The sequence below is a fragment of the Ramularia collo-cygni genome (assembly GCF_900074925.1).
Source record: "Ramularia collo-cygni strain URUG2 genome assembly, contig: RCC_scaffold01, whole genome shotgun sequence".
In the NCBI taxonomy this organism is placed as follows: Eukaryota; Fungi; Ascomycota; class Dothideomycetes; order Mycosphaerellales; family Mycosphaerellaceae; genus Ramularia; species Ramularia collo-cygni.
In genome coordinates, this window is record NW_019716255.1 from 3,263,192 (window position 1) to 3,289,159 (window position 25,968).

Below are 25,968 nucleotides of genomic sequence, written 5' to 3' on the forward strand. Positions count from 1 at the left end.
TGCCTCTAAAGAAGARTGTGCAATCTTATTAGTTTCCTCCTTAAATTAGGATAAGGTAGCACTTAATAAGGTTGGGGATAATTCCCTAGATTWRGCTTATTTAGTAAGGAATGCTTTCTTAGYAGTCTTCCTTRTTTTCCTWARTTTAGAAACCTCTTTTCTAATTATTTCCTCTATTGCCTTCTTAAATTCTTTAWGAGAGTCTCTTCTTTTCTTAACCCTCTTTAAYRAAGAGGAGGAGTATTTCTTACTAGAGATCTTTCTCTTTTTAGGCTTTAGAGAATCCCTGTTTCTAGATAGGAAATTTTCCTAAGGTCTAATTGCTTTCTTTGCCTTTTCCAGCTATAGATAATCTTATATAAAGTGTTGTCTATTATAGAGGAAGTATGTTCTTGTCCTTCTAAAGGCTACTATTACAAAGTCCTCCTTATAATAGAGGTCCCTTACTTCCTAAGATTTAAGGATAAGTAGGATCTGTTTATAGTTCCTAGCAAGCATTAGCTAGGCTATAATTGCATTCTTAGTTAATTTAAACTTAGGAGGGAGTGCTAAAAGAAGGATCCTAATTTTCCTTTTAGGTTCTTTTATATATAACTCCCTTTTATTAACCTCTGCAATCCTCTTTACTATTAAACTAATCTATACCTAGGCTAACCTTACTATATCTTCCTCTTCTATTCTGAAGTTTATAAGTTGTTGTACTATTAATATAGTATATGCTATAAGTACCTTGCTATACTTCTTCTAGAGGAAGAGCTACATTTTAGTAGCTATCTTTWTATCTATTAATAATTAAATCTTATCTGCTTTATCTAAGCTAACTCTTAATCTTAGCTTATACCTGCACTTAGCATTCTCCCTTTAAAAGTTTAGCTAGCTAGCTATTCTTGCAACCCTAGTATCTGGATTAAGGAGTAATAAATTGTCTAGGTTAATTAATCCCTTAATGTTATAGAAGATACCTTTTCCTTCTAGGTTGTCCCTCTGTAGTTTAAACTATCTTTTCTAGTTCTCTCTTATTAGGATTAGAATCCTAATATAGGTCTAACTGTCCTTCTCTTCCTCTATTTTAGTATATAAATAGCTTAGTCCTRCTAAGGCTTTAGTAGTAAAGTAAAGGGTRTRTATGTGTTTTAAGGCTTTGGATTTAGAGTCCTCTACTCCTTATAGCTATTAGACAATCCCTTAGTCCTAATAGTTAAATGTTCTAAACCCTTAGGAACTAATCTGTCTTCTGTGTTTTCTTCTTGTCTAACCTGCTATTAAAACTCCTAGTAGTGTAAGATGGGGTACTAGAAACTAGTGTCCTTTCTATGTTAGCTTCACAAGGTAGGAGAAACCTTTACTACTTTAAGGTTAAGGTCTTTTTTTTTTTTTCCTTCGGCAAACCCGGGCTTATAACCTGTTAAATATTAGTCGGAGGTTCGCGGAATTTTAGAGGTGGAGTACAAGAGTGACTTGATCTTTAACTAGCTTACTGTCTCCGACAGGCAGTACTTAAAAGTAGGAACCAATGTGTTGATTAAGTTAATTAAGTTAATTAAGTTGATTATCTAGAGATGTGTCTCCATCTCCTAAGAAGAGATTTTACCCCACATAGAGTCACGTGACCTTGTAGCTACTTGGCTCTCTGTTATGTTAGATGTACAGCCATTCCATAACTACACTTTCTAACAATCTATGTATTTATCTCTAGATAGATTAGCAAGCCTAGAACCCGCTCGTACCGCTACCGCTTATACCTAGTCTAGAAGGAGTTAAAGGGTAAGCGTCTAGTTAGCGGGTTCGTAATTCGAAAGGAGTTAGTATAGTTAATTAAGAAGCGTAAAGCTAAGCTATTCTTTAGGAAGTATAATCTAGAAAAGAGTATAGAGTAATACGACCTTATAAAGATAGAAGATATTATTAAGTAACTCGCACCTAACTAGTATAAGGTAGTAAAGAACTCCCTTCTAAACTAGAAGGTTCCTTAGAAGGAGATTATAGCTAGGATTAATACTTATTAGGTCGATAAGCTATAGAAAATGTAGAAGCGTATTTACATTATTACCCTAATTGCTACCTAGTCGATTATATAGAGTAACTCTAACTAGTTCCCGAGAACTTTTAGAGTATACCTAGTCGTTACTAGTATATTAGCTCGTGTTATAAATGTTATTGCTAATATAGGTCTATCGTCTAGCATTCGGACTATCTAAGGTATAATAAAGGAGAATACGGAAGCCTAGTATCGTAAGGTAGCTAAGGTAGCTAAGATAAAGCAAATGTACTATACTATCGATAACTACGTACGACCGTAGAATACGAGAGCTATAGTTAGCGTTAGCACTAATATAGAGATAAACTATATAACTACTAACTACGTAGCGACTAATAGCCGTATACTAGCCGAAGGTTTAACTAAGGATATATTATATCTTAAGAGACTACTCTTTCTACGGAAGGTTATCCGTAGCATCGGCGTCGATAAGTACTAGATATAGACGACTATCTTCTATATAGATAATGCGATAGGCGATATATTCCTAGGACTAAAGGATTGCTTTACGGAGTTTAACTTTGCTAGTATAGTCGATTAGTATAGCATTAATCTTTCGGGTAGATCGCTAAAGTCGCGCGTTCCTTAGAAGTCCTTAGATAAGATTAATCCTGTTCCTATAGAGGTGTATTTAATAAAGATCTTAATATACGACGAATTATTAATCTCCGGAATAAATAAGGTTTTAAGGGATGTCTTAATCTATAACTCCGGGCTTAATAAGGATAAGGACTTCGACGATAGACTATTTCTCTTCTAGGGTAACTAGATAACCCGTATTCGCATCGATAGCCTTATTACTAAGAACGTCGAGAGTATACGTACGTACGACCGTAAGGATAGAATTATCGGCATTCTAGTATAGTTCTATATAAAGATAAACCGCACTTTTACGGTCCTAAGAACCTACTACGATACTAACCGCGAAGGCGAGCCGCTTACTAGACTAACTTTATAGGATAATGCGAAGTTCTTTAACGCTTTAAAGACCGTAAACAAGGACTCTCTAAAGTTCTAGGCTGTATATTAGATAATTATCCGCTCGTATCGTGCTCGTATTAGCGCTTTCTTTACCTAGGAGATGCTAGACTATAGATTGCTATCGTATTAAGGAGCTAATACTAGGACTAAGAGTCGCTACTCTATCCTCGATACTACTATTAAGAATCTAACGCCTAAGCAGTACCTAGATATCCTCTAGAACGTATACTAGAAGGCGTTTACTAAGGATGTATAGACTAGGAAGAGCCCTATTAATAAAGAAGCCGGCGATATAGAGGAGGGCGGGAATAAGGAGGGCGGGAATAAGGATATATAGGATCCCGCTTTTACTAATACTTGCCGTATAGTGTAGGAGATTAGCGACGTTATAACTATCGCCGTCGTAGTCCGTAAAATAGATATTAGTTACCTCCGCCGTATAGTTAGCCGTCTAATCTCTAGCTTCCTTAGAGTAGGTTAGCGAAACTACGCCCGTAAGATAATCTAGTTACGAGTACTACTTACGGACGGTATCTCTAATTCGCGCCTTTAAATAAGTGTTCTAGCTACTAGAGTAGTAAATCTATCCGGAATGTATAGAAAGGGCCTCGTATCTAATAAATTACTTAAGCTGTGCTACGCTATAAGTATATCCTATCTTCGCTTTTCCTACGAACGTTACTAACTAGTCTATAGATAATTTCTAAAGACTAGGCAGCTAAGGGCAATTTAACCTATCTTTCGGATTAAGTAATATAGAACAAGGCAGGTAATATAGTAGCCGGTCGTATTATCTAGCGTATAATAGAGACAACTATCGGAGTTTAGGGTACTAGCTATTATACTAATAAGAGTATAACCCTCGAGGTCCTCTTATACGTAGATATGTTCGTAAAGAAAGGCTATACTAAGAAATCTAAGAGTAAGGGGGCCTAATCTAATAATATTAAGGCGATAGGAATAAAGCTTCTAGTTCCGGCAATCGACGTAGCAAATATAGCTAATAAGGCGAGAGTCTTTCGCGTTACTCGTAACCGGGACGATACTAAGGCTAATAGCTTAGATGTAATTAACGGTGCTAATACTGCTATGCTATAGCGGACTTAGGAGGAGAACGGTATGTTCGTAAGGCTTTAGGAGCTAGACGATAAGCTAGATATGCTCAATCTAACTAGTATTTAATAATTTGCTTCCCGACCTAAAGACTTTATAGCGTAGAGGCTTAATAGCTTAGGGAGTAGCGATAGGACAGCTAATGTCTAGACTCGCATTAATAATATTATAACCCTCCTCTTAAACCTACTAGTCTTAGTAACGATTCTTATCTTAGTTATAAAGGCTTTTAGCTAACTAGAGGCTCTCGTATATCTATAAGTTCTTAATAGTATACGGTTTGCGTACTATTAAAAACATCCTAGTGTTAGACTTCCTATATAAGGTTCTAGTTCTTATTTCTATCCTATATTACTAGCTAATTAACATCTATAGCATCCTTAGTCTTATCTCTAAACACACTTCTTTATTAAGTCGACGTGTTCTATAAGTATAATCGCCGTCGTTACCGCCGCGTTACTAGGTAACGTTAATTACTAGGAAAGCGTTACTATTATAAGTATAATTAGCCCGCTTTTCTTTTTCTTCTTCTTCTTCTTCTTCTTCGTCTTCTTTCTTTAGCATCGAAGGATAGTAGTAGCATTAAGAATAGCAGAACTTTAGCGCCCTATCTTCTTCCTCGTAATCTACTTCCTACCGACTACCCCGTTAAGCTACTAAGGATTAACTTTACTACCTAAATCTACTACCCTAATATTAATAGTAATAGTAGTAGTAGTAGCTATGTCGTGCCTTAGCTTTAGTATATCGACTCGATAGAATAACCTACTAGTAGGTGTCTTTCTTTTCTTACTTTTCCTATTACGTACGGTGCTAATTTAAATTATAGAGCAGAACTTAGTAGACTACTCCGTCGCGTCCTACCTCTCGCGACCGCACTATTAATGCCGTCTCCGGTATTAAGAAGAAGGAGAAGAAGCTATCGCGTGTCTCTACTAGCCGCCTTTCCTCCGCCTCCGCTACGCTCGCTACTCTACGTACTAGGCTCTCGCCCTACCTAGAGCTAGAGCTAGAGCTAGAGAATTTCGGTGCGGGCTTCGGCCTAGATATATACGACGACGACGACGATGCTATAGCTAGCTCTCCTCTTAGCTCCCTTATAGGCTCTACTACTCGCTCCGCGACCTTCRGTCGTAATTCTCCTACTCGCTTAGCGACCTTCGGTCGTAATAAAGAAAGTCCTTCGGGTAAAACCTAAGGTCGTCTAGTTAGCTCTAGTCTATACCGGGTTTACGTACCGGCTATTAATAGCTAATACTATAGCTCTAGAGTAAACGCTATAAGTCGTCCGCTCGCCCCGGCGAGCTTAAGTAAGCGCTCGTACGCTACCCGTATTAAGGAGACTACGTACGAAATAGACCGTATACTAAAATGTTAAGCTTATCGCACCTACGAGGATCGCGGCCTTAGTATTCGCGTATACCGCGTATACGTAGCGGCCTCTACGGCGGAGTTTAATAAGGGCTAGTAGTCTAGTAGTTATACTCGATACCGCTTTAGCGGTTATAAATGCCTATAAGTAGTAGTAGTAGTAATATAGAATCGCGTTAGGAATACCGTATTAGTTAGAGTCTTTACCGAAAGGCACTCTATCGGGAAGTAAGACGGTACTTAGGCTAGAGGCTATTAATAGTAAGAGAACGCCGTCGCTCGTTTCTATCGCTATAACTCTCTATTCTTATTCTAATATCTACCCTCTATTCTACTATCGCCTACTCCCCGGCTTCTCTAGCGTTAGAAGACATCTAATCCGCTAATAAAACCTCCCGTCGTCTTTAATCTCGCGTTTAACCTTAATTTATAACAAGTAGTCGATCCTACTTATCGCTAGCGTATTTGCTACGCTAGTAGTCCTTACGGTAGACTTAAACCTAGATAAATAGCCGTCGTCTCGCTCTTATTACGTCCGAAGAAGTCGGAGATAAACTTACTACTAGCTAGACCGACGATAAGTCGCTTAGCTACTACGGTATCGTTACTATTTTAGACGAGAGCGGAGTTATAGGTATTAAGTCGCTCGGCTACTACAGTATCGTTACTATTCTAGACGAGAGCGGAGTTATAGGTATTAAGTTGCTCTTCGGTACGGCTAGTCTTCTTACGCGGCTAGTTAGTTATATCGGTGTTCTTATAGGTAAGATTACTATACTTCTAGAGTGTAGCGGCGTTAGCCGCCTTAGGGTTAAACTTAATAGTACACCGCTTAGAGTTGATTTTAATAGTATACCGCTTAGGTACGACGGTGTCGATAGGAGAAGGGGGCGGCCGTTATAGTACGTAGTAATAAGAGGGGAAGGGAATATTGCTATATTTACCTCGGTAGAACTCCGGCGGTCGATAGTAGAGCTATATTAATTATCTATAAGGGCTAGGTAAAGCCTACCTTATAAGCAGTTATAGACTAAGGTTAACCGTAGCGTATAGCTACGTTAAAGGAGGAATAGGAAAGCTTCCGCGAAGCCGGCTTAGCGTAGGCAAAGCGACTCCTACTTCCTCGCGTACCGCGCATTATCGACCTATAAGAATTAGTCTTATCTCTAATCGAGTAATCGAAGGTAGTCGATATATTGCTACATTTTTACACCCTTATATTATCGTTGCTTGTTATTTTCTACTACTCTAGCTCTAATTAAGCTAGCCTAGCCGAGTCGTAAGGCGCGCGTTCTATAGAACGTACGTATTACTCGAAAGCCTTATATAAATCGTAAAGCCCTATATAAGTTAGAAAGCCTTATATAAATCGAGAAGCCTTATATAACTATACCCTCCTCCCTACTATAACTAACTAATTAGCTTTCTAGCTATATTAACAATTAGAACTTAGAACTTTACTATTCGCTCGGCTTAAAGGGGACTGCTCTAAAACAAAGGGACTGCCTTTAAACAGACTAAACAATATCTATTAACGGACTGCTTTACGCTAAGTCCTACTTACTTAGGGGCGCATTAATAGCAGAGGCTTAACTACCTAGCTTTGTTCTTTTAGAAATCTAATTCAATTCGGTTATATAGCATTAATTAGTTATATAAGTCCACTTTTTACTCCGCTTCGAGATCTTAGGATCTATTATCTTTTTTTTTACTATAGGCTCTTAATAATACTATCTAGCCTTTAATAATAATTTCTATCTAGCCTTTAATAATAATGTCTATTAGGCTCTTAATAATAATGTCTACTAGCCTTTAATAATAATGTTTACTAGCCTTTAATAATAATGTCTACTAGGTCCTTTTAATAATAATATCTACTAGGCCCTTTTAATAATAATGTCTACTAGCCTTTAATAATAATGTCTACTAGGCTCTTTTAATAATAATATCTACTAGGCTCTCTAGTAGGCTTTTAATAGTATTTTACCGCCGGTCTATCCTTTCGAGCTACTACTAGAAGATAACTAGTAGGGCACGTCGCTCCGAATAATCTAACTATTAATGCTTTTAGTAGAAAGTAAGCCGCGAGGTAAGCTTAGAGCTAAGGGAGGATAAATTAGCTCGACATCTAAGTCTACTAGGATTAGAGGCTTACGCGTATAACTTGCGGCTAGCTACATCTTTAACTATAGCTACTTCTCTAGCGCGACGCTACGAGTATAAAGAGAAGTAGTTAGAGGATAATATAGACTCTAGGTACTAGAAAGCAGGGATCTAGTTCGTTACTAACATTATACGGCTAATAGWTAGCCGTATCCTCTTTACGGGAATGCCGTAGAACCCGAATATATTAATGTATATCTACCGTAGAAAGAGAGTCTACCGAGCTAGCCGTAAGAAAGGGAGTTCCTCTATTTAATCCTTGCCCTATTCTATAATCGCTATCGAAGCGGTCTAGCGTTGCTCTTTAGTAGCTCTTTAAAGGGTAGGCTTCTTAGCGGCTAGTTATAGGAGTAGCGGCGTAACTGCTTTAAGGCTAGCTATCGGATCCTTAATCGCTTATCGACGATGTAATATAATATCTCTAGCCGTAAAATAATCTAAACTTCTTAATAGCACGGAAATCGTATACTATTAAGAAACATTATCTACCTTTAAGCTCTTTAGTCTCTATAAGCTAGCCTCGCTTTCCTTTATCTTTTAGATTCTAATATGTTCTTCTATAGTAATCTAGTAGTCGCCGCGTATAGTCTCGACATATAGATAGGTAGCCGTATTATCTAAGGTGTCCGAATGTTCGCGACTTCTTAATAGCACTAAAATCGTATGCTATAGAGAAGTATTTAACATTTTAGATCCTAAGTATATCCCGGGCTAGAAACTTAATAATAAGTAGATAAAATCTAATAGATAGTTAATAATAGTAATAATAATAATAATAATAATAGAATAGACGCGGCGCGACGCGGAGACGAGATCTTATGCTAAGGGCGTAAGTAGTGCCTTCCCTTTTATCTTATCTTTTACGCGACTATCTTTTACGCGACTATCTTTACGGTTTGCTACTTTATAACCTAATATACCGGACGACGGCCTTACGCGAAGTAATACGAGAATATGTAGTACGATACGATACGACGAGATAGAATCTAATAGAATTAGATGCGATACGGTACGATAGAATTAGATGCGATACGATGCGATAGAATAGGTTAAATAATTAGAATAAAACATTCGATTTCGACGAAGAAGATATCGTTAGATATAGAGATAACGTTAAGGATAACATTACTAGACCGTATATACTATCTACGTAACGGTTATACCGCTAGGTAACATAGTCGTAGCTAGACGATATATACTTAGGAATCTACCTACTTATTATTATTATCTTCTATCTTAATATCGCTATTACGGTTACTATAACGGCGGATAGGACTCTACTCTACTTCGAACCTAGAGCCGAACTCCTACGTATTTGCTTGCTCCTCGAGAACCTTCTAAGTAGGCGTAAGTCTACGACTACTACGACGCTAGTTAGCTATATTAAGAGCTAGCTATACCTTAGCCTCTATAGTACGACGACTACGATCTAGAGTCTAGCTACCTCTTCCTCCTCCCTTACGGCTACTTCTAGCTATAGCTCCTTTAGCTCTAACTCCGCTACGACTACTACTACTAGTAATACCTCCGCGTATAATAGTTAGTATACTAGAACGGTAGGTAGCTTAACGCTCTACTTCTAGTTAATAAGATGCTATACGCTTCTTATTTTAACGCTTACTAGTAGCTATAGGCCTACTTCCTAGTCTACCTTATCTAGCCTTAGGGTCGTTATCTTCTCCTTCGCCGGCTTAAGACTAAGACTAAGACTAAGTCGCTAGGTTAGAGGTAGCCTGCTTTAGTAGCGATACTATAGTAGCGGATTTACGAAGGCGAATACCCTAAGCCTCCTTACGGGTAGTAACTAGCTAAAGCGCTTAGTTTAGCCGAGTAGTTAGTGCTAGTGCATTCTTCTTAGTAGTACGCTTATCTCTCTTCCGCTTTAGCTTAGTACGATATTCGCTATATCTAGAGTACATATCTAGAGCAATACGGGTAATCTCTTTAGTAAGGTAACGTAGCGATACGTTCTTCTTACGCTCGGCTACCTCCCGCGAACTACCGCTTTTTATCTACTCGACGAAATCCGGACTAGCGACCTCTAGTATATCCTTTCTCGTAAGCTCTCTATTATCCTCTACCTCGAGAGATTCGTAACGGATATAGCTAGAGAGCTCCTAAAGGCGGACGTCGTTAGTAATAATATTATATAGGATATTACTAAGTAGTATGTTAAAGTTAAACCTATCTCTAACTTTAGCGTCGAATAACAGCTTAGCCTACTTTATAAAGAATCTCTATAGATGCGGTAATAGGAACGATTACTTTATACCCTTCGCTAGTATAGACGGCTTCTTAGATAGGAGTAGAGGTAAGACATTCTACTCGAGTAGATTAAGGAGATCCGGACTATATATGCTATAATACTAGCCTAGCTCGATACGAACTTTATTACCTTCGCGTAGGTATATATTTAAAAAGTCCTAGTAGTACTCTAATAAGATAGCTTAAAAACACTTTAGGACTAGTAGGTATTAGCCGTTTAAGTATAACCGAATAATGTTAGGGTATTTGTTACGCTTCTCTATCTTAGCCTTAGTCTAGTTCTTTTTTTCCTACGGGTTATAACTAGTAGCGGTCTCGATAACCTAGCCGGTAGTAGACTAGGTCTCCTAGTTACGATCTAGATTATTATTTAGGCTATTACCGGGTACGTCTATATTACGAAGACCGTTTAGCCGATTTACTCTATACTAGACTAGCATTACGTCCTCCGCCTCGTCGTATACTAAGGATGTTCTATCCGGATTTCGTAGAACGATAGATCGATAAGAGGAGCCCTCTAGAACCTACTTCTACGCGTTATCTAGATACGATAGATAGAACTAGATAAACAGCCCCTTTAGACCGTAAAGGCGAATATAGCGGCCTACCTTCTAATTAACGTCGTTAATGTCCTTTATAATAGGCATCTTCTATTAGACGACCTACATTATATTACTAATATTATAGCCGTAAGAAAGCGATAGCGTAGTAATTATAATTCGTAGGACGGACTCTAGCTTCTTATACTTATTATACCTTAGGTTCTAGTCGTAGACGGCGATATAGCTAGTATAAAAAGAGACTACCTTTAGCATATTAAACCTCTTATTACCTTGTCTACCCCGATAATACCGCTTCTTTTTATCCGCGTAATCTTTAGTTAGCTATATAAGGCTACGTCGGAGCTACTCTACTATATCGTCGACATCCCCGCGGCTATCGTTAAAGACTATCCCCTTTTAAATGTTCTCTAGTATAGCTATAAGGGTTTCTAGGTCGCGGGCATTCTATATTAAGAAGAACAGCTTATCGAAGGTACTAAAGTTATTAACTAGCTTAAGGAGGTATATAATATCCGGACGATCGACGCTTACTCGAATAATTTTAGTTATAAACGCTTCTTCTCTAATATTACGGAATCCTCTATACGGCAAGATAAATTCCTACGTCTCTTAGGATATTATTATAGTCGCTCTAAGAAAGACGGTGTTATTACGAAGGATTCCGCGGCGGAGTATATAGATCTAGGAGAACCTAAGAGGCGTTAGCGATAAATAGATAGATAGATAGATAGATAAATAGATAGATAGATAGATAGATAAATAGATAGATAGATAGATAGATAGATAGATAGATAGATAGATAGATAAATAGGCCTACTCTTTCCGGAATTCTAATCCCTACTTATATATAAGATACACCTCGTCGATAGCGACTATGCTAATGCTGTTAGCACGCTTAATTAAAAGTTAGCGCATCTCCTTACCTAATAGCATCTCTAGACCGGTAATTAGGTATCCGAATTTACCCTTACGGATACGATTAAATAGATCTAGACTCGCGCGAAGGGTATTAGTAGTAACTAAAGCGACCTTTACGAGTTACGATTCGTTATTACGTATTATACGCTCGATATCTGCCTTCTGCTCTTCCCTAATGTAGTTAAGGGGAATTACCTAGATAATTATTATACCTACGCGACCGTTAGTTACGTCTATATCTAACTCGGGCTCGTAGCGAGGATATACTAGTTATAAAAGCAAACCCTTAATATAACATAGTCTTACTAGCACTAGTGCCTATAGTAGCGATAACATCCTTCTATACGAAGATAAGTATAAATAATATATTAGCCTAGTACTCGGAGATCTTATATCCTTTACTAGGATAAAATAGGTCTATTATAAGCTCTCCCTCCTTTTAAATAATACGGTACTAGGTATCTAGGGTATAATTATTCTTTCTAGCGTCGTAGACTAATATCTAGAGCTCCTCGAGTATATTATCTATAATAGTATCGCATCGATCCTCGAAATGTTCCCTCTACCCTTCTAGGGAGGTATCTTCTAGAGGTAGCTTCTTATTAATGCTCTAGGTAGGACTTATACGGCTAATAGCTACGCGCGGGAGAGGAGCAGTTAGTACCTTTAGCACTCGTAGTATAGGCGCCGATTTTACGGCTATACGCTAAGCCTTATCCGAGACTCTAGGCGCGCTCTATACGCGGCCTTTTCCCTTACCGCTATTCTTCGGTAGCATCTTTAGTAATATTAGGAGGGGATCGGGTAGGTAGCGGAAGAGGATCGAAGGGTAGTAGTTAGGGATCGAATAGATATACTAATATTAGTAGATAGTGTTAGTAGTAGATAGTGTTAGTATTAGTATTAGTAGTAGATAGCATTAGTAGTAGAGGAAAAGCTAAAGCTCGAGAAGACGAGACGTACGCTATACRGGCCGTAAACGTAACCTAAGTATCGAATATTCTTAAAGAGTAGGTAGTAAATTCTTACTAGCACGCAATTTACGTGCTATTAAGAACAATAGTCCTATCGTATAAGATAGGGAGAGAGAGATACTAGAACTAGGGCTCGGACGACTATAACTATATCTATAACCTTAATTAGCCGATGTTCCGCGCGGTAGTATTTACGGAGGTGTTTACGGAGGCGTTTACGGAGGTATACGTCGCTATTACAAGCCGGAAATTTTAGCTTAGTAGCTAGAACACGGCCTACGTTTATAGTTAAGATAGACTACTTTCCTATAGCGTACGATTAAGCGATAAGTTAGATAAGGATAGAGAGGTTATAAATAGGAAGCGCGCGTATTTAGGTTGTTACAATTCGTATAATGTCGTCGTATCTAAGGGGTGCTTTATAGGCTACTCTAAACTAAAGGATAGCGGAAATCTAACTTTTTATAATACGTGTATACGTTCCTCGTATAGTCTAATTTATATTGTTTAAATGCACATTTCTAGTAGAGGTTGTAGAGTTCTAGGTACGATTTCCTTAGTTTGTCTACATTACGTTTTAGTAGTAAGTAGTACATTTAGACGTAGTCTAAGGATAGACCGCTATAAGGGAGATTTAACCGTTTATCGCCCATTTTCCTTAGGCGCTCCGTAGAAGACTAAGAGACCGTACCTACCTATATATACCTTGGAGGTTGGGAAGTCACAGTATATAAATACTGAATTCACACTAGTCTACGGAACTTCGGAACTTCGGAGGAGCGCCTAAGAAGGAGGCAGCACGAAGGACCCAATAATGTAAAAACGGTACTCGTCTGTGCACAATCAATCTCAATGAGATCCGAACAAAGTAAATCTCCCAGTTGACTCGCGAGTTCCGTTTTGCCATGACCTGAAAGACCAGCGAAAGCCAGAACGAGAGGTTTCTGTTTCTGCATGGCGATGTGGTGAAAAATACACTCCACGATGAGTTTCGTGGCGATTTCTTGGCCGATTATTACATGGGGGATTCGAAGAAGGGGTTGGATACTGTTTGCTTTTGCGATTTCGTAGTTTTCGTTTGTTGGGGGGGTTCCATGCGGGCGGCTTTCCATAGAGTGTATCGCATGGTAAGGTTGAGGGTCTGTTCGAGAATCTTGGTCTTCTTGACTGTACACCATGCTGTCAGACGTGGAGTGTCGGATTCGATCGTGAGGGTTCCTGGTACTGGGGTATTGATGTAATCCTCCCACRATTCTTGCGGAATGACATTGGGATCTGCGCCGAAAGCGAGAAGAGTCTTGACGATGTCTGTGGTGTTGTCGTTGGACCATTTCGAACGCATTATGGCGAAAGCGAGAACGGGAACCACGCCGAAATCGACGGAAGAACATGCCGACTCATCATATTCGAGGAAGATCCGCAGCATCTTGGCGTCGTTGCGTTGGATTACATGAGTTATGATGAGTCGGTTGTTGATTTTCTCCAAGAGTCCATCATGCACGGTCGATGCGTGGTAGTTTTGAACGTACCCCTTGATCGCTTGAAAACTGCATTTCTGATCTAGCGAAGCAGCGAGAGTGCGTGCTGTGAATGGAAAGTTCCGCCGCTGGGYGAGTGTCTCGTCGGGGTTGTCGTGGAGAGAGCCTTCAAAGTTGACAGAATCAACCAACATTTTTGCCGAACCCTCGCTCATGTTCAACTTCGTGGCCTTGAGAATCTCGGACTTGATGCTTGTGGGCTTCTGGAAATCCTCTCTCATGGAGTGGTGACACGGGGGTATGAGAGTGTTGGCTGTTAGTCTGTGAATACCTTTTCCAGTTGAGAAGTTCCATCGACGGGATTAAATAGGATGCTGCAGGTCCATGAGTTTGCTCAACAAAGGCCACCATGAAAGTTTTCCTTCGCGGCTCCGGAAAAGACGAGACTCTACACACATGGCGATGGAATCATCGCGGCTTTTCCTACTGGCAATCAGCGAGCTTGTTGCATTTGGACTGTTTTAGACTCTGACAATAGATCCAACAAGATTGAAGGTGATCGTATAGCTTGGCATGTTCCACGTCCGCTCCGTCCATTGTTGCATGCCCTGTACCACTGCGATTGATGCTACGATTCCGTCGAGAAACCTTTTAGTGAACTCCCACCAGAAAATCATAGCCACATGTAGGTGGTGAGACTAGCTTCTCCCAGCAAGCCGTAGATGTTCATATCAATTCCAAAGTCTTCTGGTACGGTAATCCTTACTGTCCATCTGAAGTTCAAAACTGGCCGGCTGAGATATCTCGAAACGCTTCGGTCGGAACTCTTGCAGGGCCCCTTTTTGGGTTTGTCGATGCCTAGTGCAGGATGTCATTCCACTCCTTGAGTTCACGACGGGTACATGGCCCGTTGAGGACTGAAGAAGACGATTTGAAAGCGTGCAAATGTTGTTACAAAACTGTACAATACCCATGGCGAGAATGGGGGTTTGTCAGACTTAATATACAGATAATGAAACCTCGGTGCCCACCGCTTATCCAGAAATCCTGGAGGGAGCAATCTGTGGTTTGGCGATCTCTGCCAGCAGAGAATCCGCCGTTCTCTTCCCAATGTACTGTCGTCATGGTCTCCTCCCTTTACTCTGATACCAAAGCCGTGATCCCAACCACACCAGCAGCGAAAACGCCCACTGTTCTCGCAATATTCAGCGCATTCCACTTGCGAAGGAACTCGACAGTATTGCTCTTCTCCGCTTCCCGATCAATAGGCGCATCTTCATATGGCTCCACTTTTTCCGCATCCCCTGCCAATCTCGCCAGTTTCAATGCCAAAGGAGCCATGCTGAATCCCGTAAATGGGAATACGGATGCGATGATGCCCGCGCTGGTGGCCCAATATGTCCATGCCGAATCACCCGATTTCCGACCGTTGTACGCGACTACGCCGTATGCTGCGATGGTGAGAAGTTCGAGGGGAACTTGGATGCTTGCAGCGGTGGTGTTGAGACGGGAAAATTGTTGTGCAACAGCTTGGTATGTACCAGATGTTCCCCAGTTGAAGTTGAAGCCACCCGAGCCAGCACCAGGTTGAGGGGTGAGACGGCCGTCGTTGGATGGTTGAGGGGTGAGACGTCCGTCGGTGGAGGTGAGGGTGGGGATGTTGAGGATGGAACCTTGTCGAGACGGTGTTGGCGATGGCATCGGCGATACATTTGTCGATGGGGAAGGTCGGGCGGGCTTGGTGATGGGTCTCAATAGCGAGGGGATGAAAAGCAGAGATGTGCTGCCCATTGCCGTTGCGACTGCGAGGGTCGATGTGATGGCGAAGCCCTTGAGAGCCAGGGTGTTGTGGGATTGGGAAGACATGGTGGTAGCTGTCACTGGAATGAAGAATGAAGAGCAAATAAATGTACGGTCCGTAAAGAGAGGAGGGAGAAATTGCTTGCTTGCTTGCTTGATTGATGGATGGATCAAGTGATGGTTGGCGATTGGAAGACGTGAAAGTGGAGAATCGCGTCGACGTCAGTTTAGCCGCCACGAGGCGAGCCGGAGGCCGATCGATCCCAAGCCCCTGGCCACCGGCATTCTCTCTCTCATCCTCTCTTCGTTCTTCCTCTTCTTCCAACAAACATCATTATCATTCACCACGATATCATTCATGCATTAATCAGCACTAAACGTGAGTGAGGGGTGATGGAAACTTGTAAGTGATCACATGCTTGTGGATGAATTGCTCCTTTTGACCTACACTGGCAAGAGTCTGACGCCATTCTCTACTCCCTCCACACCTGAGCGACTGGCCGGGAAAGAAATTGATTCGACGGTTTCGCACGGAAGATAAGTCACGTGGTTCAGATGGGCATCAATGATAAAACTAGATCGACCTCGCAGTCTCGCAAGAACTTTGCATCACATGTCCGGACGTGTGGACGTCGAGAGGAAATGCACAAGAAGGCATCGCGAAGCCAAGACAATGCTGATGACTCCCGCTACTCCCAACCCCGGTACTCCTGCCCACGGCCCGACGTTGCCCATCTCACACCCCTACGATCACAGCTCCAACGTACTTCCATTCTGAGTAGGCCGGTTGGCCTGATATCGTCAAACATGCCGTCTTCGCAATATCTGACCTATATATAGTACAAGGTTCTCATGGAAGCGTCTATGTGCTAGTAAGCCATCTGGGCTGCATTGCCAGCACCTAGATTCCGCTAAATCGACAGATATCCATCAATTCTCGGACGGACTCAACCAGCCCAGTCCAGCAACCGCATCCAAAAAAAATCTTCATAAGGCAGACTTCTGCCTAGGTGCGAAATGAACCCTAGGGCCGTAACCTCTCAAAGACGAAGCAAAGCAATCCAAAAGCTCAACGTCTTCTGGGGACGTCTTCCCATCCAGCTGCATATCAAACCGGGTGAACAAATTGAAAAGCACCAAGCGAATCTCAGCATAAGCCAGACTGGTAAAGTAGTGTTAGCTCGGTGACAATGGCCGCGGGAAGAATAGACGTACTTCATGCCCAAACACATCCTGGTCCCTTTCGAAAACGATACCATATACTTTTCCAGACTGCCGGCGTTGGCATCGAGCCAGCGTTCGGGGACAAAGTCGCGCGCATTCGTCCCCCATATCTTCTCGCTCGTATGTACACAATACGCTGACACTCCAACGATCGTCTGCGTGTTGCATACCAGTCAGCATGCTTCAAACGAGGACCGAGCAAGGACATGTCTTACACCGGGGGGAATGACCTKTCCCTCAACAACAAACGGCGGCGAGCTTGGCACGTATCTCGGTAGACGGCCCTGTACCGCTGTAGTCCAACGGACGGCTTCCTTGCAACACGCAGTCTATCCACTCTGATTAGCGCTGCTTCGATTCCACGCCATTGTGCACTCCTCCATGGCGCCCAGGAAACGCACCATGTACTCAAGCTGCTCCAAAACCACCAGATCGGGAACAGCACCAGGTGCGAGCTCCACCGAGTCTATCTCTGCTCTTAACCTCGATTTTATTTCAGGATTGGAAAGAATATTGTAAAGGCCCAACGTCAATGTTGTGGCCGTCGTATCCGACCTAGCAATGACAATGTCCACCGCTTCGCTACTCCGCCGCTCCTCTGGAGTTAACTCCTGAAGCGAGCGGAAGATTACGGATTGCTCGCCATCAAGCTCGCCCTTTTTGGTCGATTGATCGAATTTGTCGGCGGCTAAGAAGACCGACTTTCGGGATGTCAGACCTGTATTTGCTCGAGCGGTTTGACTGCAACTTACATCTTGCAGCCGCTTGAAGCCGGCTGCTCCCTCGCTAAGGAGTGAAATAATTTTGTTTGGCATGCTGTTGATAATGGTGCACAGCAGTGGCCAGAAAGTCATGTGGATGTAACTTGCCAGGGAAAGATCAAAGGCTTTCAAGAACGGAATGTCGAAATCAGAATCTTTGGCATCCTGGATGAGGTCAAAAGCAGTGCCGAAGGCGTACTCGGAGATCACATCTCCCGTTGCACACCTTGGACTCATCAGCAATCACACGCGCAAAAGAGCATCGGCGTTGTCTCCCCGCGACCAGCTAGCTACTCACCGTAAAGCATTATGTATGCTGACGGACTTGCTCGCTCCCAGACGTGCAATGGCATCGCTCAGCGCCACGACCTTTCTGTAGATCGGAACGACAGACTTTCGAATTGTCTGAGGGGAGAAGTTACTCTGCAGCAACTTTCGTCTATGTCTATGCAATGCCGGATCGCACTCGGCGGAAGACAGAGCCAGGGGCATTGAAACCGGCAGTATACCAAGGCACCTTGAGAAAATGGGATGCCTGGGTGTAAATCTCATTTTAGATTTCGGGGTCGTTGATGTGAAGTTCGTTGGGCCCAATGCGTAAGATGGATGAGTCGGGTACTCTTTGTGCAGCTTCTAGAAGATGTGTTCGGGCTTCCTGGTTATGTCTTGACGATACGACCATAGGTTGGTCAATGCCGCTACTGGACGTCCTTGAAAGCGGGCCAATGGGTGGAAATACATGTTGTAGGTCGCTGAGGTGATCAGTCCAGCAGCAAGCAGCACGAATGCTACGAGTGCATAGTGGCGTATATCTTGAGGTGCGTGATCGATTGCGTACTGAAGCATGATGGTGATGGTGGGGATGAGGTAAGATGTCGGGTGCCGTTATTACCAGGTCGTTGGTCGTTGGTAGGGGGTAAGATAGGTACAACAGAGTACTTCTGCACAGAGTAGGGTATACGAGAGACATTCACCTGGGTACATACTATAGAGTATATAGACATGCCACAAGATTTCAAAGTTCCCTTTTCCCGGATCTTCGGTTATTGGAATTCCATTCCACATCATCACTATCGAGTGCCCATGACCTTGATATTTGATCCGATAGAGCGCAGAAATCAAGGCTCTCCCATGAAATTCAAAAGCCCGYGGAAACCGAAGAAAGGCCTCCCTTTCAAGGTTCAAATCAAATGTTAGATGCTACCTAGGAAGGGTGTGAAGTGCGGACCATTTCCGGACTCGGAAACCCTTTCCTCCACCTTTACCGACACACCTCTCCTCCACTTTTGCCGACACTTCTACGGATATGTCCATAGTAGTCGAATCGCTCACGGTACACGGGTTCCAAGGCATCCGATCGAAACTAACTCTACCACTTTGTCGATCTATTTCTCAATTGAGTAGACGATCTCCACACATGCCGGTGAATGTGGGCCCGAAAGTGCGCGGTATAAGCCGGCTCTCTAGATTCCATCATATAGGCAGCTCCCAGCTAGTCTTCTCGAGGGCRGAATTCATCCCTCTCATTCATACATACCCTTGATGATGATATCTGYGCTTGGGAACTTACATGTACCGTTGTATCTATCTTAAGAAATCTTGCGAAGCCGAAATTGTCTCTTAATCAATCCATGATCTGGTCCGACTGTCGTATCCGCTTCCGGATGACGAAACCTCAGAGGGCATGTTTGCGATTACCAATGCCAAGCTATCACATGCATCTCAGCTGCCTGGCCAGACATCCAGAAGTCCGCTTTCGAAGGGCATATAGATGTCTCCACGGGTATGGTGTACGATGTCATTCAATCTCTTTTTTTTTTTTTTCGGCGGAGCTCGATGATCAAATAAGTACGCAAGCGTGTTGTGAGATTGAACGCTTTGATTCCAGCAGGGAGTGCTTCCAGTTCAAAGGCCGTGATGCTGTTCCCGTACTATATCTGCTCGATCAAACAAGATCGCTTCTGTATGGTATGTACTACAACAAGAAGATAGTAAGAACAAGCCCGACCATGGAAAATCCAACCGAAGCCAGCAGAGTACTGCCGGCTCCCTCTTCACCTCCACTCTCCTCTTCCATGGTCGTGGAGTTCTGGGTCTCAGTCGTACTGTTGCTTCCAGCTGCAGCATCGTTGCCGTGTTCCTCTTCACTGTGGTCATGAGCAGCGAGAGTGACTTCAGTACCGTCAACCGCATTACAARAACTGCATTCCTTGTCAACATAATAATATATCCGTACCACGCGGAAAGGTCAACTTACATTGTCGAGTTTCCTGTGGCGTCAGGCTCGCAGTCAGATAGATTCTGGCCATCGAATTCGGCGGCATTCTCGCTGGTGATCTCCCATTCGTCCTCGCCAGCGAAGCAGTAGATACCATCTTCGTGAGCATGGCAGTTCTTCAGCTCGGTCGGAACGGCAACTGCGGAACTCTGATCGTGGGTACTCTCAGCGTGGTCTTCGTCGTGATCTTCTCCAGTGACTTCGCGGACAAGCGTAACGTCGGAGCCATTTGGTGCCTCGCACGAGCTGTTCAAGATTCTCGTCAGCGTTTCAATTCATCTCCGTTGACTGACGAACCCGAGCAAGTCGAACTTACATCTCGTCCTCTGCAGTCCCAGCCGTACAGCTTGTCAAATCCTGCTCGTTGTAGTCGGCAGCATTCTCGCTTGTAATCTCCCATTCTTGCTCCCCAGCGAAGCAGAAGTATTCGGTACCATGTGCGTGACAGTTCTCGACGTCAGCTGGCAGCATCACAACCCCAGTCGCCATTGAAGCCGGTGCTGAAGTAGTAGAGGAAGAAGAAGAAGATGCATCCTGAGCCGCAGCAACGCAGACAAGAGCTGCAAGTGAAAGAGTCTGAACTGACGGCATGATTGCTTACAAGCTTTCTCAATGATTTTATCAGCGTTAGTCGAAGGGGAGAAGGAGTGTAGAGAAGGAGTTCCAGCCCTTGCTGCGAGTTGAATAAATGAACATCCGCCTCTCGGCAGAAGCCTCATGCTGGGCACGACAGTGCCGCCCAATCAGATCTCCTGATTCTGACTGGCCAAGGAGAAGGAGTGAAGAAAATGCCTTTTCTGGTGAGGGAACCGAGAAAGGTGGTCGATTTTGCGGGTACTGACTGCCAAGGAAGTTCGCATCATTGGCGCCCAGAGATATATAGACACCTTGATGGACCAGCACGTGGAAGCGATGCTTGTTGAGTTTCTTGGAGGCACTCTGACTGTAGGAACGGGTGATGTTGTACAGGTGAAGAAGATGAACACGCTCTGAAACATGAATTCCGTCCTGGGAGCAGACCAGCCAGTCAGTGCCTTCCAGCAACGAGATCATTGTCGATGGGTGTAAGTTCTCTCTGACTGTGGTCTCTGACATCGAGCTCCCTGACCTTGCTTCAATACTCGCGGCACATCTCGCGCTCTGGATGCCACACAGGATTCAACCCCGGGAGCTTGAGACTTGAGAGTTTCGAATTGGGGGATTGTGACGGATTTCAGGAGGAGACTCACAGGCCCGATAGCATAAGGGAAGCATGATTGCACCTCATGGACACATAGCGCCAAGGTTGAAGGTCTATGTGACGAGGCAGCTTCGAAGAAGACAGAGCGATGGGCAAGGACTGGATCAGCCGGCACATTGCTGCCCGAGGCAACCACGACAGCAGACGCCATCGTTCAAGTTGCGACCCCAGACGAACAACGGCAACTTTGGATAGCCATCGGCGACAACAAGCTCGGGAATTTGTCCATTGCACCATCAAGGCTTTTTTTTGTACGACCGCACGGTGTATGCAAGAGCAGGATCGTATTGTGAGCATCAGTTTCATAATCACTGCAAAGGAGCCCCTAACACTCAAAAAATTGTCAGCTGCGCATCATCACAAACYGCGGCAACATCACAGATAGGACGCAGCCCGACAGCTCAACAGTCTGACTGAGACTGCAATGACTGGCATGAGAAGAGCTTTTGCAGGACCTGGAATCAGAAACCTGCAACAGATGTCAATGCTAAAGGCCGTGATCCAGTGCTCTAAAAAGAAATTGCTCGTTTCGACAAAGCGGGAACCCAACGAAGCCATGGTTGGATTTGTTGAAGACAACACCTTCGATTATCGGCTGGAGATAGACTTMCATCCATTCTTCATCGATCTGATGTCGGAGTTGTGCGTCGAAGGCAGCGTCAACCTCATCCTAGACCTCTCGTATCAGCTTCACAAGGTGGCATGTGAGATCACGACATCGTGAAGTCAAGGACATATTCCACGCCGGGGCATATCTATGCATAATTACAAGCCTGCTCAATATTGCCCGACCGGACTGCAATGGCAGCAAACAGCTTCTCGACTTCCCGGAGCTTCGAGATCATCAAACTACGGCCACTCCAGTAGTCAACCCTCATACATACCTGAACGAGGTACTCTGCGCCCAATGTACCAGTCATCGGCGTGATGCCACTGAGTAGAGAATCCGGTTGCCGTATCGTCCAGCTGGTGAGATGTCGAGGCAAGACAGCATTACTCTACTCAAGTCCAGGCAATATGAAAGGCTTTCCACTCTCTCCATACTGTTCATGCACAAGGTCCATCTTTGACCAAGGACAATCAGTTTGCCATTTGCTAGCCTTCAGCTATCGTTGTCCGACCGGCATCCAGCTCCCCAAGACGTGCTTGAAGCTTTGGGGACGGCTTCCTGTCTTTCAGTCCAACCCATGCCATCCCCGGCCCCTTTATGATAAAATTCCCATTGGAAACGAAATCTGATAAGAACACGATCTGTCTCGACAATCAAGTCTCTCATCTAGACTACAACAACATCTCTTCCAGAACGGTACAATAGTTTCAGACTCCACAACAACGCCCCTCCTTGCCAAAAGCTCTCGTTCAAAAGTTRCCGCAACACAGACACTGATTACCAGAATACATTGTTCCATTATAAAATGTCTTTCTTACACCAACACTCATCCATAGCTGCTGGCCGAATGTGACTGTGCATGTGAAGAAAGGCTCGCATCGTCTCTCAAGTATTGTGACAGGGTCCACATACCCCCTTCTCAACCTCAACGCCCACCACAAGATCACATGTTATTATATTCGACTCACACACTACAGTATCTTCGACCACCTCCATAACACGAGCCTACCACCCCGTCCGATCATATGAAATTGAAGACAGCCCTGCCCGCCATTTCACATGCTCTGAATGCAGTATAAGTACCCTCCTTCTCCTCAGCTTCCACCTCTTCCATTACAACAACCATCTCGACCACAACACAACTCCACCTCAACCACATCAACATCTTCGATTCCTCTTACACCATCATCTACATCGCCCTTGATAGATTCAACATGCAACTCTCCAACATCTTCCTGGCAGCGCTCTTGAGCGCTGCCACCCAGGCTCTTCTTCACATGAACCCTAGCCCTGGATACAGAATGCCCGCAGACTCTGACCGCATTACCAAGAATATGGCGGCCCGGCAGACCGACATCCCTGAGCCCACATCCTGTAATCAGCCTTCCACAGCATATCACGTGGCAGTAACCTGTACCCCTATTGTCGGGGTGGGTGGGGCTATCACCACTGCCCTATGCGGAGGGACCTCTACTACCACAGTCACTGGCTGCGACGTCTCCGATCGGACCACCACGACCGCAACTACGGCGACCATTACTGCAGAGTGTGACGCTAATGTTTGTGCCAACAACGTCTGCAATGCCAACAGCCCGAATGGCACTAGCGGATTCCTTATGGCTTCATTCACCTCAGGCGCTGCTCCTGCTACGGAGACCACTCTCGAGCAGAACTTCGGAAATTCAAAAATCCTCAAAACTGACGATCGCGTGGCTTTTGGTAATGATTCTTTCGGTAATGGTTCTTCGATCGAATTTCATCAAAAGGTTACAAGTGCCAAGTACGATGATACCTGGCTTTGGGMATGGAGTCAGGTCGACCCCGAAGTCGAACTCCGAGAAGGCGAAGGTCACCAGAGGGAGTATAAAAGTGATCGTTGGAGAAGAGACGGACGGTCCTCGTCGAGAGTACGAGCTTTCGAGGACAAATCTTTCAACATGGGTGTAAAGGGCCTGCGAGGATGCACTTCAGTCATTGTCGTATCTCGTCGGGGTGTCTGGATGTCGCATATTTGGGAGCAGCCGACATTCAATGTGGGAATCCAAGAAATGTGGGATACTGACGTTACGTATGGGGTAAGTACTCACCTCTCCACGTCTACGGCGGTAGACCAAGAGAATTCAAGAAGACTTCCAGGAAAAACTTGCTAACTCGCACTAGTTGTATAGAGGAGACGACTCTGGCGAGTTTCCGGGCCTGGATCAATTCTCCCGTGGCCCTGGGAATCTCTTTGTCAACGATGAAGAGGACGGTGTTGTGAACGAGCTGGCAACCTTCATCGTCACTCCAGCCAACACGGAAGGCTGGGAACATATCAGACCAGAAGACAGTCAGACCGGCCATCCTGACAGAACACAGTGGCTATATCCCAACGAGGTGATGAACATTGGACGCTCCTTGGAAGCAGCGTTCCCCGTCATACCAATCGTCGCTCCATACCGAAAGAACCCTGGTCGTTGGAATGAGGGTCAACTGCGGTGGAATTTGCAAAACACTGGGCTGGGGAAAGTCATCGTGTCGTACTATCCCTCAATTGGCGAAGCAGGTTGCGGAGATCAGAAAGCCCACTATGAAGTGCGGACGTATGCCTGGCCCGAGCCAGCTAGTCTGGACGACGAGTGGGAAGCTCTCCACATGGACACTTGGGTCGCCTTTGAGAAGCAATGGATCCCCGTGGATCCAGATGCCATGGTCGAGAGGGACATTGCCAACGGCYCTTGCAAGCCCACTCCTTCATCTTCCTCATCCAAGGCTACCACGGCAATACCACGCCTGACGCAGACGCCCAAAATCACATCATGCAGCGTGGCATCTTTCACATCTCCGGTATCAGGCACCGCCAAAACCTATACCAATTGTGTTTGCAACGACAATCAGAGTGGATGGCCATATACCACAACCGCAGCAAGCGGCGCTAAAGATGTCATCTGTTACAAGGAGGGAGACCCCATTGTTACGATATCTACCATCCCATCTCCGACACCTAGACCTGAGGCGCCCGACATCACAAGCTGCAGCTTGAATCAGCATACATTGACATACTCGAGTACAGTCGATGGTACTGTGAGATCGGAACCCAGTCAAGTCAACGTTTGTGCTTGCAACGATGGTCAGAAGGCGACTCCCTTCACAGTCACTGCCTTGGATCAATGGGAGACGATTCTTTGCAACAAGAGACTTGGAGGTCCGACCGTGACGGCCACGGTATTTGCATTGGGTCCAAGTTGTACCCCGACGATCAACACGCCTTTCAGACCCGGAATCTGCACCTTGAACATGACCCAATCGGTTTCTTGGCTAGGAGGCATCGTTAATCATCAACTCTTCTACTCGGCATGGGATGGCAGCGACGTTCCTCCAGATGCCCCGGACCGTGAGAAAGAGACGGCACCCGCCTCTTTGGACTTGTGGACCTTTCTCGACCGCTGCGATACTGGCTTCCCGTTCGTGATTGGTCTACATTTCAACGTCGAACCATCGGACGTCGAAAAACCATCGATCGTCGATCATTGGGCAACCACTGGCGGCAATCTCACGAACTTGACCTCTCCCAATGTGCTGGTATATCCAGAGTTTGCCAGTTGGAGTCTTTCTGTCCATGCGGGTGACACAGATTGGGTTTCGCGGCCACAGGACAAGGGACCTTTCAGCTTACCATACTGTAAATTGGGAAAATGGGATGGGACCAGGCGAGCGATGGACTGCCATTGGGAGTGTTAGACTAGGTAAAGAGCTGTTCAACTCGATGGGCTTTCATGGGAATGTCAAAGATCTATTTTATCATCTGTCTACAGTAGCTGAGAAATATCCTAATCTCCGCCACTTGTCACGAGATTCTGGTAGTTAGAGAACGTCGATAGGTTCGCAGGTTGTACATCGTCAAATGAAGGCTCCCCTGTCTCGGGCTGTAGCTCTACTATTGGGAAGGACTCCAGCGACTTGTCAATCAACGGTAGTAGGGGAGTATCCTCTGAGGTGTGTAATCACAGAGTGCGAAAGTTACATCTGATGCTTGAGTGAAGAGCAATTTATATCGGAAGATTCGCAATATTAGTCATTTCTGTCAAAGGATCGTCTCATATTTCAGCACCATTTTTTGAAGTATYTCCTACCTCAGACGAAGCTTCGCCAGCAAACAGGGGGACTATTATTTCTCACTACAGCGATTGCTCGGAGGGCCTTCTCTTCGAA

At 44.2% G+C, this 25,968-nt stretch overlaps 5 protein-coding genes; 1 reads left to right on the forward strand and 4 right to left on the reverse strand.

Moving 5' to 3' along the window:
* Nucleotides 1-13,401: 13,401 nt before the first annotated feature.
* RCC_01081 (uncharacterized protein) lies at nucleotides 13,402-14,145 on the reverse strand (the record flags this gene model as incomplete). Its single annotated transcript, XM_023766334.1, has 1 exon — nucleotides 13,402-14,145. The coding sequence occupies one exon, from the start codon at nucleotides 14,143-14,145 to the stop codon at nucleotides 13,402-13,404; it is 744 nt and encodes a 247-aa protein (XP_023622102.1).
* Nucleotides 14,146-15,001: 856 nt separating this feature from the next.
* RCC_01082 (uncharacterized protein) lies at nucleotides 15,002-15,730 on the reverse strand (the record flags this gene model as incomplete). The annotated part of the gene is made up of 1 exon (XM_023766335.1): nucleotides 15,002-15,730. The coding sequence occupies one exon, from the start codon at nucleotides 15,728-15,730 to the stop codon at nucleotides 15,002-15,004; it is 729 nt and encodes a 242-aa protein (XP_023622103.1).
* A 921-nt stretch (nucleotides 15,731-16,651) lies between these two features.
* Nucleotides 16,652-18,141, reverse strand: RCC_01083 (related to trichodiene oxygenase cytochrome P450; the record flags this gene model as incomplete). XM_023766336.1 has 6 exons in its annotated part: nucleotides 16,652-16,826; nucleotides 16,880-17,043; nucleotides 17,104-17,217; nucleotides 17,290-17,589; nucleotides 17,641-17,875; nucleotides 17,948-18,141. 6 exons carry the CDS (start codon nucleotides 18,139-18,141, stop codon nucleotides 16,652-16,654), a joined length of 1,182 nt encoding a protein of 393 aa, XP_023622104.1.
* A 1,483-nt stretch (nucleotides 18,142-19,624) lies between these two features.
* RCC_01084 (uncharacterized protein) lies at nucleotides 19,625-20,518 on the reverse strand (the record flags this gene model as incomplete). XM_023766337.1 has 3 exons in its annotated part: nucleotides 19,625-19,850; nucleotides 19,907-20,173; nucleotides 20,244-20,518. 3 exons carry the CDS (start codon nucleotides 20,516-20,518, stop codon nucleotides 19,625-19,627), a joined length of 768 nt encoding a protein of 255 aa, XP_023622105.1.
* Nucleotides 20,519-22,991: 2,473 nt separating this feature from the next.
* On the forward strand, nucleotides 22,992-25,497 carry RCC_01085 (uncharacterized protein; the record flags this gene model as incomplete). XM_023766338.1 has 2 exons in its annotated part: nucleotides 22,992-23,852; nucleotides 23,938-25,497. 2 exons carry the CDS (start codon nucleotides 22,992-22,994, stop codon nucleotides 25,495-25,497), a joined length of 2,421 nt encoding a protein of 806 aa, XP_023622106.1.
* Between the last annotated feature and the right edge of the window lie 471 nt (nucleotides 25,498-25,968).